The sequence below is a fragment of the Balaenoptera borealis genome (genome assembly GCF_965194805.1).
Source record: "Balaenoptera borealis genome assembly, chromosome: 20".
NCBI lineage: Eukaryota > Metazoa > Chordata > Mammalia > Artiodactyla > Balaenopteridae > Balaenoptera > Balaenoptera borealis.
The window spans coordinates 35,255,495-35,269,387 of NC_138879.1; the positions used below are offsets into that span (position 1 = coordinate 35,255,495).

A 13,893-nucleotide genomic window follows, 5' to 3' on the forward strand; every position below is an offset into this window, starting at 1 on the left:
CCCAGCTGAGCTACACCAAGGGCACCTGTAGGGGCAGAAAAGTAAAATGGGATCAGAATTTGGTGGGATCCCCACACCAAGCTGAGGAGCCTTCACTTGGAAGACCCATTCAGAGAGCAAGGGAGAAATGGAACTAAAGTGGTGTCCTGGTGATGGGTGAACAGAGCAGGGGCAGTGAAGAGACCAGCAGCTGTTAACCAGGTGATGAGAGTCTGCCAGGGCAGTGATGCAAGGAATAAGGAAGAGAAATGAACTGGGGACATCAGAAGTGGGACTGTCTAGCTTTCAGCGAGTTGACAGCCAGGGCTAGAAAGACCATCGTGGGCACAGCTGGGGCTATGGAGTGGATTTGGAGAACTAAGATGGAGATTCAGATTTGGGAGCCAACTGCGCATAAGTATTGCTGATGCTGTAAGAGAGGCTGGTGGCACCGCTAGGGAGAGGGAGTAAGGAGACTTTGAAGAGGGTCAAGCCCAGAGCTATGGGGAGAGCGGGGATTGAGGGAGTGGAAGGAGCAACGGGAGCCCAAAAGCGCACAGAGAATCCACGGCAGAGAGAAATGGGATCCAGGATTCCTGGGGCCACAGGAGCCAAGGGAGGGCAGTTTCAGGGGAGGCGATGGGCATGGCGTGCAGAGACAGCACCAGAGGATGCGGAACAGGAAAAGGCCCAGGACCTGGCAGGTGATCTTGAGTCAATCTTGGGGTGGGGGTGGGGGGGCGGCCAGCTGGCAATGGGTGAAGGAGAATGCACTTTTCTGCAAACTGGGTGATGATGGAAAATATTGAGGACTCTTGGTTTTTAAGATGGGACGAGGAGGATGTAGACTTGAGGAAGGAGCTGGAAAGGGAAAAGCTGGAAGATTCAGGAAAGAAAGAAATGATAAGGAAGGTCCTGATAAGGGGTGGCTTTGGGCCAGCACGTTTCCCGGGGGAACAGTGGGAAGGAGGTGGCAGCGACACTGCATGGGAGGCGGGGGTCCTCCCCCCGGCTGGCTTTATTTCAGCATTCCGGATACCTGGGAAGCATGGGTGCAGCAACATGGGTGAGGAGAGCCTGAGAGAACAGAAGAGGTCTGGAAGGGCCTGGTGGAGGGTGGCGAGTCAACCAGAGGTGACGTGAAGGCCAGCCGCCCAGGCTGAGAGGAGAGGGCGCCTATACTCCTCCTGGCTGTGTCCTCCCCACCCTGGTCTCTCCCCTCCACTACAGCTACCCTGAGGGTAGCAAGTATTTCTCCATAGCCTGAAACAGCCATACCTGCCACACCATGAGCTCAAGAAAGCCCTGTAGATAGCTGACCACTGGGACCAGGACAGCGGCTGGGGGCAGGGTAGGCAGGCAGCTTCCTGATGGGGGAGGGGCTGGAAGAGGGGCAGGTTCCCCTGAGCCCTGGAGGAGGTGTTGACGTTCCCTGTTTCTTCCCCAGGGATGCACAGGGAAAGAGGAGGAAAAGCAGCCTGGAGGCCCATGGCTCCAGCCAGAAACAGAGCTGTCTTGAGAGGGGCCGTTCCCTCATCTTCCCCACCACCAAAACCCAAGAGGCAATGGCAGAGTTCTGTGTGGACATGGCCGGGTGAGGCCATCTCAGTTTTTCTTAAATTGTTCTTAGTGTGCTGTGTGTATCCTGGACTCTCTTCTCAACTGTGCTGTAAGCTATTCAAGGTCAAAGCTGATTTTTCTTTTCCTGTTCCTAGCATCTGGCACAGGCAGGTGTGATTATCTTTTGTCAAATGAATAAATAATGCAAAACACGAGTTCCCCCATGCACACGTCCCCCGCCATAACAACAAGGGAAAAAACCCCGGACCTGCGCCATCTAGTTGCCTGAGCCTGATGCCTCTGGACCTCGGGGAAGACAGCTGGGGTGTGGGGCAGGGCAGTCCTGCGCCTTACCTCTTACCGTCCTTCCCTTAGTGCTTCCTCCACCTTGGGCACCTCCTGTCGCCTTCCCCGGAAGTCTTCGTCTGAAAAGCAGAGGAAAGCACCTCACCCTCCACCCTGCAGGGCCTCACTCAGGCACGTCCCCCAGGCTGGGCAAGACAGCTCACCCAACTCTCTCCACCCTTGTTTGCCAGGGCACACGCTGATCCCCGGGGGCGATGCGTGGGTCTGGTGAGGGGCAACTGGGCATGGTGCGGGGTTAGGACCCCTGGCTGCTGCTCTGTCTCTATCGATGAGCCCTGAGGCCTTGGACAAGTTCTTCCCTCAGTTTCCTCATCTATAAAATGAGATGGGGAAGTTGGACTGTCCAGATGACCTCCAAGGCCCTTCTAGCCCTTGTTTCTGGATGTCTCCTGACCATCAAAGGGCTCCTCTGCACTGAGGCCTAAGGATGAGGGTTCAGCTGTGGGCCTGGGAAGGTCTGAGGCAGTGTCTGCTGGCCCACATGCCTTTGGGAGGGACTGAATGAACACTGAAAGGCCTCTGGGCCCCAGACACTGAAACTGCCCAGCGCTTGGTTCTCAAGGGGAGGCCCTTCCATGTGGGTGGGCCTGTCAGTCCCCTCACACCCCAGAGAATATTCCCCAGAAACAGCACTCGGCACTTTGTGCTCCAGGTAAAGATTTAGGTGGAGATGTGGCTGGGCCCCTTTCAGGAGTGGAAGGGAGAGGCAATATGGACCAAGTGGGTGGGGGGACCCATTTCCTTGGGTCACCTGCCCACCAACCCTGATATGTCCCCCAGGTTGGGTGTCCCCTCCTTTACAGTCTGGGTTCACCTGTGAAATACCCAGGTCCTCCTCTTGGAGGACCACCCATCACAGGCAACTCAGAGCCTCGACTTCCCTGCCCTCCCCGCCTCACCACAAGTGTGGCCCTCCACGTCGTCCAGGAGATTGGCTGTTGATGCCGCAGCCCCCAGTCTGCCGGGCCATTCAGGAAAACTGTTCCGGGGTGGGTGGGGACTCCCTGTCCCTGGACTTCTACCCCCGCTCCAAGCTCAGGAGGCCTTCACCACACCAGCCTTATCCCCCCAAACTCCCCAATACCTCCCGCAGGCTCCTTTTCTTGGGGTCACCTGAGCAGCCAGGCCCTGACTCTCTCACCCAGCTCCCATCTCTAGGGACAGAGAAGGAACCTTCTCCCTGTTCTCCTTTGGCTGCTCAGCTTCTATAATAATATCCTGGGCCCTGTTTGACAAGCACGGATGGAAGTCTGGGTAAAATTGTGGAAAACCATATTTTTACTGGAGGAACTAAGAGTGAGAAGGCAGGGCCAACACATGAAATGAGGAGGTGGAAAGGTCTGTGGATCAATTCAACTTAAGAAATTAGGGGTGCTTCCCTGGTGGCGCAGTGGTTAAGAATCCACCTGCCAAAGCAGGGGACACAGGTTCGGGCCCTGGTCCAGGAAGATCCCACATGCCGTGGGGCAGCTAAGCCCGTGCGCCACAACTACTGAGCCTGCGCTCTAGAGCCCACAAGCCACAACTACTGAAGCCCGTGCGCCTAGAGCCCGTGCTCTGCAACAAGAGAAGCCACTGCAGTGAGAAGGCCGCACACGGCAACAAAGAGTGGCCCCTGTTCTCCGCGACTAGACAAAAACCCGCGTGCAGCAACGAAGACCCAACGCAGCCAAAAAATGAATAAAATAAAATAAATAAATTTATATAAAAAAAAAAGAAATTAGGAAAAGGTTTGCTGATTTCCATGGAAGGACGAAGTTTTCTCTCAAGATGCAGATTACCCCAAACAAAAAGTTAAAAAGTGGTAGGACAACTTCTGAGCCTACAGGGGGCCTACACTGGCCTGTTCCCCATGCCTGGTGATGGGGGTCAACATTGGCGTCAAGAGATAGGGCAGCGCCAGGCTGGCAGCAGGGCCCACGGCAGGAGAGGGGAGAGTCACACGGCCCGGTCCCACTCCGGGGGAGGACGCAGCCTCAGGGAGTCCAGCCCAGGGTTTTCAGCACCCTTAGCATCCACCGCTGCCACCCAGTGCCAGGCTGGAAAGGATACGACTGATGCTTCAACAAGTGTTTCCTCTTTGACTTCCTCATCTTGGTCTTCTCCGAGAAGGCCCTGGCCAGTTCAAACAGCTTCCTCCGGGTGGCTAGGGGCAGAGAGACCTGTGAGCCGGCAGCCAGAGCAGCAGGTAGCTGCCCCCCAGGACTGGGGCAGATGGGCAGGCTGGTGGGGGAGGGGAAGAGGTGACAGCAATCGCAGACCGGGGTCAGGCTGGTGCCCTGGCGGAGTGAGGCTGCCATCCCGGGTCGGCCGGCAGAGGCAGCACAGGCCACCGAGAGCTTGGCCAGGGACCGCAGCCAGCAGCTGAGATCCGGGTATTCCTCCTTCCCCAGCTGTGACAGACGGCTTCGCATCTTGGCTTTCTTCCTGCCACCTCCCCTTCTCCCCTCTCCACCTCCAGGGTTGGTTCTGGGATTTCCATGACTAATCCGAGATTTTCTCTGAAATGGAGCCTGAAAGGATGGCAGCCTCATTCATGCATGGTTGTGTGTCTGGCGGGTGGGGTGGAGGGGAAGGCGCGACCCGGCTGGCGGGACTTTGTGGGAAGGGGCCACTGACCCGGTGGACTGCCCACCCACAGAACGTGGACTTAGCTTGGGCCTCCCCACTCAGGCCCGGCCGGGCCAAGCCCTCTCAAGCCACAGAGAATGTGAACTCTAAAACGGCGGGGGGCAGGGGGGCGCGGTGTCCGGCACATTATTATTTTTCTGCAGACAGATGGCTCAAGAGGATTTAAAACTTAATTTGTATCCAGACTCAGCTGCACAGGGAAGTGAGGCAGGAAAGCTGAGGGAGCCAGCCCGTGATTAAAATGTCACTTTGGTTCACCAAGAGTCAGCTGCATTAAAATTCCGGGTGGCTCCCTCCCTCCCAGGAGGCCACAGGCCTGTGTTAGAAGAGCTGGGGAGGGGGCGTGGGCTGGACTCACATTTTCCCATGTGTTTCAACTTGTCCCTGAATAAGGCATCTTCAGACACAGCGGGGTTGTTGTCGCTGGTTCCTGGAAGGGGGAAGACACCTCTGAGGGCCAGTGGCTGCCCAAGGCCCGGGGGGGTGGGTCAGGGCTGTCCCCACAGGACAGGGGCTCAGCCCACCCTTCCACTTGAGGAAGGGAGCAAAGAGAAGGCTTCTGCGCTAACCAGAAGGTAGCTTAAAGCAAGGAGGACACCGGGGTTCAAGGAGCATTTCTTTCCCCACCCAAGCCTCACTCTCCCCTTTTCTGTAAAAAGGGTCAGTGGTCTGGTCTGTACGTGTGGAGGGCCGGCTCCCGCAGGCTCCCAACTGTCCACTCCTCTGACCACTCTGCATTCCGGGAAGGCCCTTTGGTAGCTTGAAATCAGCCATGATGGGAGTGTTTGCACCATGGAAGCTACCAGATGCTAAGCACTGGGGCTCCCCCTGCACCCCGACAGGCTGTTAAACATTCACCAGCACGTGGCCAGCCTGCCTGCATCCCGACATGGTGCGCCGAGTCTCCCCGTTCACTCAGCACCCACTTGGGTCCCTCACTGCCCTTCTAAAGCTCCCACGCTAATCCCGAGTCACCTTGCCTGCTAAGTCCCTGTGAGTCACTCTGATCCACCTCAGCGGTCCCGGTGTCTATGGTTAATTTGGGATCAAGGACAAGAGGCTGCTGTTAAACCCCCAGATGCATATCTGGTGGGACCTAAGCTCCCAGCCTGTCGCTTATGAATCAGTTCGACAGGATTTTCTCTCTTCAAGCTGGGAACAGCTGAGCTCCCCATCCTTCTGCCCCCCTCCCCCATTCTACCACGCGATGTAAGATCTGTTTCGGGCAAGAGCTGCGGATTCTTCCTCTGAGGCGGGCAGCCTGTGTGTGTGTGGCAGGCACTGGCTGACCAGGGGCCACTGTGCACACACACAGGCAGAGTCCAGATGTCGAGCATGGAACCGGGGCCTTCAGGGTGTCCCCAGCTCCAGCTTGACCCTCGTCCGTGCAGCCCAGCAGCCTGCTGTCCACCCCTGGCCCTCCTTCAGCCACTGAGGCAACTCTTGCTTCTCACCAGCTTGGACATGAGGCTTCCAATTCTATTCCTCCAACACTAAGGCAGAACCTGGCCTGTGGCAGATATTCCCCAGCTACTGAATGAATGAATGAATGAATGAATGAACTCTTCCCAGATTGATCCTGCCCTTCCCCGCCAACATGCTTTTGCCATAATTAACAAGTGTGTCCTCAGCCTTGCTGCTTCATTCTGCCTGTTTCTTGGATGCATCTCCAGTGTTCGTTCCCAGTAAAACCATAAGCTCCCCCGGGGCAGTGACCCAGTCTCTGAGTCCCTTGCCACCCCACCTCTGACACCCCGTGGGACATTACGTGGTGTGGTGTGTCCCCTTCTTGCCCGTGCTCCAGGCACCTCCAAGGAGTTCAGCCAGCCCGTTGGCCAATCCCAGGTGTGGGTTGCAGCAGCCGCTGGGTTGGTAAGAACCCGGGGCTGCTGAGTGGAGGGGCCATCTCCCTCTCGGCGAGTATGGAGAAGAAGGAGAAACCTCCCCACCAGCCTGTTTCCTCAGCCTACCCCCAAACTCCAAATATGCAAACCACAGCTAGGGTGTGAGCCCCCTACACCCTCCAGGCCTCTCTCTTAGGAAGGCAAGGTTACCTGGGACAGGAGCGGGAAAGTCAAAGTCATTTCCCACAGCTACGCTGCTGGATGTAGATTTCTGGGACTCGTATTTCAATCGATCTGGAAAAGGACCACATTCTGGTCAGGGAAGTTAGCTCCCACCCAGGGGCAGCCTGCGCTGAGATGCAGGAGGTTGTTAGAGGCCAAACCCCCAGAATCACACACGCACACATGCACACACACGCACACACGGAATATGTGCACACACGACGCCTTCGGGCTCTCAAAGAACCAGAACCCTCAAAGATACAGAAACTACTGCCCTGACAACCACCTGCAGTGTCAGAATGCCAAAATTAGAAGGTCCCTGGGAAATCGGATAGTCCAGCCCTTCATTGAAAAGGAAAGACCCCGAGACCCCCAGCACCTTTAATGCAGAGCCGGGACCAGCCTTGGGCCTCCTGTGTCTCAGGCCAGACTTTTCCCTGCACACTGTGCTCCCTCCCCCAAAACACAGTCAGGCACACACACGCACGCACACACACGCACGCACACACACATACCCCTCTCCCACAGGCCCCTCGCTGTACCCCCGTCAAACACTCCCACCCTGAAGGGGGAAGGCAGCCAGGCTGGGGAGAGTAGAGTGCTGGGCCCAAGGACAACTCAAACACCCAAAAAACTCAAGAGCCCCTGCTCTAACGTCCTCTGCTCAGGGAGGCACCCTCTCTGGCACCCACGGACCCAATCACTCTATTCCTGGAGCTCCAGACACATGGTGCCGAAGCCAGTGCCTGGCACAGAGCAGACAGGCAGGGGAGCAAGGGAAGGGCACCCCTCTCTCTCTCTGAGTTCCAGAGGGGGGAAGGGGTGGCTGGGGATTCAGGTCCCTGTTGGCAGAATTCTGGGGCTCCCACCAGAATAACTCAACAGCACAGAGGCCACCCCGACCTCCAGCTCTGTGCCTCTCCTGAGCCCCAAGGCTAAAGCCAACATCAGCCCCTCCTTAGCCATGGAGCAGCGGCCGCAACGCCCCACCCGGGGCACCACCTCTCTCCAGGGCGAGGAGGAAATCGCGGTTGCGCTGCAGCTCCTTCATGAACTCCTCGTTCTGCAGGAAGAGCGCGATCCTCTCGTCCTCCAGGTATTGCTTCCAGCGGTTCTCCTGGTCCCGGGGTCCGGGCCCGGCTGTGAGGGGCAGGCCTCCCTCTGTGCTCGCAGGCTTGGAGCCCCCGGAGTTAGCCTGAGGAAGGGAGCGAGCATGTGGACCGCCTACCCACAAGGACGCGCGCTGCACAAACATCCACGCGCACCTGGGGGGACACGTGTCCGTCCCAGGATGCTGTGGCCGCACCCTGCGGCCAGCACCTCCTATCTAACTCAACAGGCCAGAGCCCTCTCTACTGAGGAAGTAGCAAGGGCTTAAAAACTACTCCCCACCTACTCCACCTTGGACCCCCCCCTTCCTTTATCAAAACCTGAATAGTCCTGAAGAGTGATCTGCGAACTGCTCAGGGTCCCCAAACTCAAAGCTCTCCCTGTCTAAGCTGTCTCAGGGGAGACCCCTTGCAAAGGGCCAGCCTCTGGGGAGAAGCACCCTGGCCCTTTCCCAGGGGAGGGGAGGAAGGTGCTCTGGTCCTCTGCCGTTGACAGCTCCCCACCCCCCGCCCCTGCCCACCTCCCTCCAGCCTGGGGTGATGGCTGCAGCCAGGGAGCGTCCTCAGGACTGTCACCTTCCTGGGTGGAAGAGGAAACCTCTAGGCCCAGACAGGAAATGAGGCTTTTGGTTCAGTGTTCTTTCCCTACAAACCCAGGACAACAGAAATATCTCCGCCTGGGCTTAAACAGCAGGGAGTGACGCTGGCTGGCATGAACGGTGTGGGCAAGCAGAGCTACTGCACAGGCCAGGGGCGGCGGAATCCTCCGTTACCTGTATGCTGTCCAGCTGCTGGGGCAGGATGCGGAGAAAGTCTTCGGGGAGGTTGCCTAGCAGTGGGGGGTTCCAGTTCCGATAGCGCCTCTGGCCGGAAGGGGGCGCGGAGCCCAGCACGTCGATGCTGCAGGGCGAGAGGTGACGATGAGGAGGGAACAGTCAGGCCCAAACACAGGTGTCCTGGCCCATCACACCAAGATCCTGCTCAGACTGGCACTCCTGCTGCAGAGCCTCCCGTGGCCTCCGCCGCCCCTGGCACAAAGCCCCAGCACGCTAGCTCCCCTTCTCAACCAGGCTTCGGCTGACCCCCAGCCTCTGGGCCTGGGCTCCGCTGCACTGGATGTTCAACTACTCAGCGCCTTCAAGGTCTCTGGGCCTAGAGAGCTCTGTGTTGCCGGCGCTCATGTTGAGCGTTGTGGATTTTGACATGGATGGCGGTCATGGCCCTTCATGCTTCTATCCCTAGCACCTAGCATGACGCGAGCTCCTCCTGGCTGCTGAGTGCCAGGCGTGCTCCGAGTGAACAGACACAGAGCTGCCAGCAGCCCAGCCCGCCCCAGTGCTGGTTTGCTAGGGTTGGAGGACATGGGGACACCAGGATCCCCAGAGGGTAAGCGGATCTAGGCTCCAGTTCTGGCGCAGCCACAAGCCAGCCACGCGGTCCTGGGTGAGACCCTGTCCCCTCTGGGGCTCAGTCTCCTACAAGCTGCTGTCTCCCTGCCCAGGTGCGTGGGAGCCCCTCGGGAGGCTGTCTTGAACAACGTGCTGAAAAGGCACATGGAGGTGTGGGATCGGAAGGGTCCTTGTTCCAAGTGGCGCTGGGGAACCGCTCTCCTGGGCCAAGGCAGAGGCCAACAGCGAGGCGGAGAGGAGAGGAAGGAGACCATGGCACGTGGCCTCCCTGACCCCCAGCCTCCCGCCCTGCCCTCCTGGCCTGAGGGCGGCCTGGGGCCTGGCCAGGAGCTCCCCACAGCTCCTCGGCAGCCTGCAGCGTGGCAACCGCAGGACACGTGTTCTGCTGAATCAGGGAAATGACACACAGAGAAGGCAGCCGAGGGCCGGGAGCCACTCTCTCTCGGGCCTGGCTCTGATTTGGTCTCAAGCTCCAGGAATCCCGCCCGCCCCCTCACTGGAGGGGAGCTTTTCCGGGCTGCCCCTGACTATGGAAATAACTTCCTTTCCTTTTCTATTTTGGGCGGGTGGCCTGGCTGCCGAGGGGGAAGGGCGGGGGCGGCAGCAGACAGGATAACAAGCCGCTAAGTGCCTGGTGGGAGCTCAGCGCTCAGACAGGAGCCAAGGAACCCCAGGGCCCCCCTCGCTGTACAGATGCGGGAATGGTCCTGAGAAGAGCCTGCATTAGAGCCCGGGACTCCCATTCCTGGGCGCCTTTCCTTCTCCATCGCTCATCCACCTCCTATCACTGTTGGCGGCTTCATTTTTCTCCAAGGGCCAGAGAGAGAGTCAAGGGGGTGGATACCCCATCCCTCTGGGACTCGAGGACCTTCTTTGGTCGACCCCGGCACCCTTCCTCCAGCTTCAGGGTCTTCATCTGGGACATGGGTGCCCACCCCAACTCAATCACACCCACAGCTACCCAGGAAAGCCATGGAGAGAGAGCCCCGGAGTTGCAGCTGGACCCCTCTAGCCATTTGTTACTGAGAACCCAAGTCGGGAGGGGGACGAGGAGCAGGAGGCTGAGTGTCCCTCGCTGCTGGGCCCGCGGTCCTGGAGGAGGGGCAGGCCAGCCCCCTGCCCTGGCACCGGCTGAGATGAGGTCAGCCCACAGCTGTGAGAGCCAGGGGGACCCTGAGCACAGGCGGCCCAGGCAACTCCACTGTGGTCAGAAAGGAATGTCAGAAATGAGCTGAGAGGCAAATAAAAAACTTCCAAGGCTGTAATTTCAATGGAAGAACAGCAGGTGGCCTGTGAGGAGGGGCGCCTCTGGGCTTCAGAGCCTGTCTTTCATTCAGGAAAGGACAGGCTGGGCGAGGGGAAGGAGAGAGGCTGGGGAGGCTCTCCTGGCCCAGAGCCTCTGCCTCTGGACCCCAGAACTAGAACTGCATGCCCCATCAGACCCCCAGGCTTACCCAAAGAATATCAGAGCCCAGAAGGATTTCAGCAACAAGCCTTCCAGGCAAGATTTTTGGTAAAGACTAGACATGGAGGCCCAGATGGGGTCAGGCCTGTCCTGGAACACACAGATCATCCTGCGAAAACCCGGGCCCAGGAATCCTGGCATTCCAGGCACGCTCCTGGGATCAGCCTGCCTCTCTGTGCCCCGGCAGGGCCAGCTCCCCAACCCTCTTCCATCTTCACTCTCAAAGGCACCCCAGGGACTGGAGGTGGCAGAAGGGAGCCAGGCCATTCCTGCCCCCAACCCCCCCACTTGAATCTGATTGCCCCCAGCAGCCAGAGAGAGATTCCTCAAACACTAACCTTACCCCGTCACTCTCCAGCTTAAACCCCTGGCTGGAGGATAAGGTCAAAGCTCCTTGGAGGACCCTCAAGGGCTTCCATGATCTTCTCACCCCTCCAGCCTCACCCAACCATTCCATACTTCCTGGAGTTCCCTCAGATGGTGCCCTCTTTCCTGCCTCCAGGCCCTTGCACATGCTGTTTCCTTTGCCTGGAACGCCCTACTGTCCTCCGCTTTACCAGGTCACTGCTTGGACATCAGTTCCTCTAGGCTGCCTTCCCTGTACCCTGCCGTGCGTCTGTGCCTCCCCCAGACCCTGATCTCCTTGGGAGGTCAAGGCGGGGCTGTGTTCATCTCTGTATCACACATGGTTCAGCACCTGCATGCTTCAGGTGACTCCATAAATGCTGGAAATGCATGTCCTGGATGGAGAGACTGAATGAGGCCCTGGAAGTGGGCTGGGGGTGGATCTGGGCCTAGCAGGGCCATCCCGGGGCAAAGGGGCATGTGCTCAGAGGCTGGCCCTGCCTCTTCTGAGCACTGGCCTCTGAGGGCCGCCTTACCCCTGGTCTCAATGTTCACTGTCAGAGCTGACCCCAGAGGCCCACTGTGCAGCCAGGGGCAGGAGGGAGCAGTAAAGCACTGGTGACAGGTCTGGTTCATACTCGGCATTGTGCTAAGGGCCCCCCACACAATATCTCATTCAACCCTCACAAGAGTGCTGAGGCGGGGATTAGTCTTCCCATTTCACAGATGAGGCAAATGAAGCTCAGAGAGGTTAAGCAGTGAGCCAAAGGCACCTCAAGAATCAGAAGTTAGGCAGCTAAAGGAGGCGGGGTGGGGAGAACACTCTGCCTCTGTCCGACTTCACAACTAAGTTCTCTTCCCTGTATCCACCCCCAGGCCAGCAAAGCCTTCATTTCCGGGTCAGGCCCCTGAACCTGAGGCAAGGGCAGTAACTTGTCCAAAGGTATGAGCAAGACCCCCTGAGCCTTGGTCTAGTGCCGAGGTCATTTTGCCCCCAACTGGGGCTCCCATCACTGGGCCTCCCATCACTGGGCTACACTACCCCTGCCCTACTTCACCCCACCATACCCAGAGGAGGGGAGGGAGGATGCGGCCAGGATATCCATGCCAGGTTTACAATGGGATTCTGTCTCTTATGGGCTCAGTTTTCCCTTCTGAAAAATAGGTAGAACTATTCTGCCTAATAGAAACTGAACTTTTTGCAAAAGCATCTTGGGATATTAAAAAAATGTCAAAGGAAAATCATTTAGCCATGGGCATCATGACCCATCCTGGGCTGCAAGTCCTGCCAAGATCTCACCCAGACCTATCCACTTACCCCCTGCTTTGTTCCATTACAGCCTCTGGTATCACTTGTGATGGAGGACCTCAGCTCTGCTCCTGTCCCTGACTTGAAACAATGCTTCCTCCTCCCCCCATAACTTTCTGGGCCTCTATCAGCTCCCTGAGCTGCAATCACAGAGGTTTTTCTCATTAGCGGGATGACAGGACACAGCAGGGAAGAGCATTTGTTGGCTTTGGAGTCAGAAATGACCTGGCTTCAAATCCCAGCTCTGTAGTCTTAGGGAAGTTATGAAACCTCTCTGAGGCTCAGTTTCCTCATCTGTAAAGTGAGGATGACAACAGTGCCTACCTCACAAATTGTTAGATGGTTTGAATGCGATGGCGTAGGTAAAGAACCTTGTCAGTTTCAGGCATTTGAAGGGCACTTAGTAAATGGTAGGTGTTATTATCATCTATACCTGTATGATCACAGAGTTCTCCACCACCACTGTCTGGGGCTCCCAAGATCCCCAGAAGGGAAGATCCACTGGAACAAGTTCCCCGTCCTATCCTGTCCCCCCACCCCTCCCCACCCCAGGCCTGAGTTATTCTCAGGACCAGCAGCTCCAGGAAAAAGAGGCACCTGGGCTCCAACGGCCCTCCTCAAACACAGAGCCCAGAAAAACAAGCACTTCAGAGACCCAGGGACCCAGCTGGCAACCAGCTTCATTTTAAACTTCCAAATTACAGAGTCCCTGATCTGGACGAAGTCTCCAGGGACCTAACTCTTCTGCTTCCAATTATCGAATTACCCCAGAAAAAGAGACTTACTTGCTCCCATTGCTTAAAAATCCCCACAACATCCCTAGAACAGGGATAGCAAATAGAAATCCATTCCATCAATTACTGATGACTGTCTGGGAGTGCTGTTTTGAGGAGGATTCTGGGGTTCTGTCTCAACTTCGCAGGAAAGAGCACAGTGACCAATTAGTAATGTTTGCCATGGGCTCAGGAGGGGAAGTGTCAGTACACATTCCATGTGCTCGTCATCCCCACTCTGCATCTCCCTTGACTATAAACTTCCAGAAAGCAAAGGCTGAGAGTCGTTTATCTCTATGTCCTGTCCGGTGTTCAGCATAGCACCTAGTCTGCAGCAGGAATTTAGTGGATGTCTGCTCTTGCAATCCTTACAGTTTGAAAGTTCTCTTTGGTATCTAGCTAAAATGCCTCTTGCTGCAGTAGAAGCCTGTTCTTGGTGGAATAGTATACTGAAGGGTCCAGTCAAGTTTCCCACTGTGTTTGTACTCAATCCCAACCCCTGATCCCCTTCCCCATTGCCTTGCGTTCTGAGAGGAGACAGATTCTTACCGGGGAGGTGGAGTGGGGGGAGCCAGAGGGTAAGGCCTGTCGAACATGTGCATGTGGTAGGCTGGAGGGGAGTACACAGGCGGGGGCTCCTCATCAGAGCTATCAGGTTCCAAGGTCCTTTCCAAAATCTGTATCAGAGACGACAAAGAAAGAAATATTAACAATCCTTCCTTGAATTTAAATAACATTTAGACAAAATCAAGTGTGGGCGAGGATGTGTAGTAAGGGAACTCTGCTGCTGCTGGTGGGAGTGTAAAGTGATATAACCAGCACTCTGCAAAACCATTTGGTTTCCTGTACTAACGCTCAGCACATGGGCTACTCCTGAGCCC

At 56.9% G+C, this 13,893-nt stretch overlaps 1 protein-coding gene across 7 annotated transcripts in view; it reads right to left on the reverse strand.

The window, feature by feature from the left end:
* CUEDC1 (CUE domain containing 1) overlaps positions 1-13,893 on the reverse strand; it is a 75,353-nt gene that overhangs the window by 1,893 nt on the left and 59,567 nt on the right. For 4 of the 7 annotated variants that reach the window (XM_082371898.1, XM_082371899.1, XM_082371900.1 and 1 more), the window contains 9 exons: positions 13,562-13,689; positions 8,485-8,611; positions 7,605-7,797; positions 6,591-6,674; positions 4,895-4,966; positions 3,958-4,051; positions 2,805-2,863; positions 2,049-2,218; positions 1,894-1,964 (listed from right to left, as the gene is read on the reverse strand). In XM_082371898.1, coding sequence (XP_082228024.1) covers positions 1,911-1,964; positions 2,049-2,218; positions 2,805-2,863; positions 3,958-4,051; positions 4,895-4,966; positions 6,591-6,674; positions 7,605-7,797; positions 8,485-8,611; positions 13,562-13,689 — 981 coding nt within the window. In that variant the 3' untranslated portion in view covers positions 1,894-1,910. The remainder of the gene's footprint in view (positions 1-1,893; positions 1,965-2,048; positions 2,219-2,804; positions 2,864-3,957; positions 4,052-4,894; positions 4,967-6,590; positions 6,675-7,604; positions 7,798-8,484; positions 8,612-13,561; positions 13,690-13,893) is intronic. The other 3 variants (XM_082371902.1, XM_082371903.1, XM_082371904.1) reach the window with 3 other exon arrangements.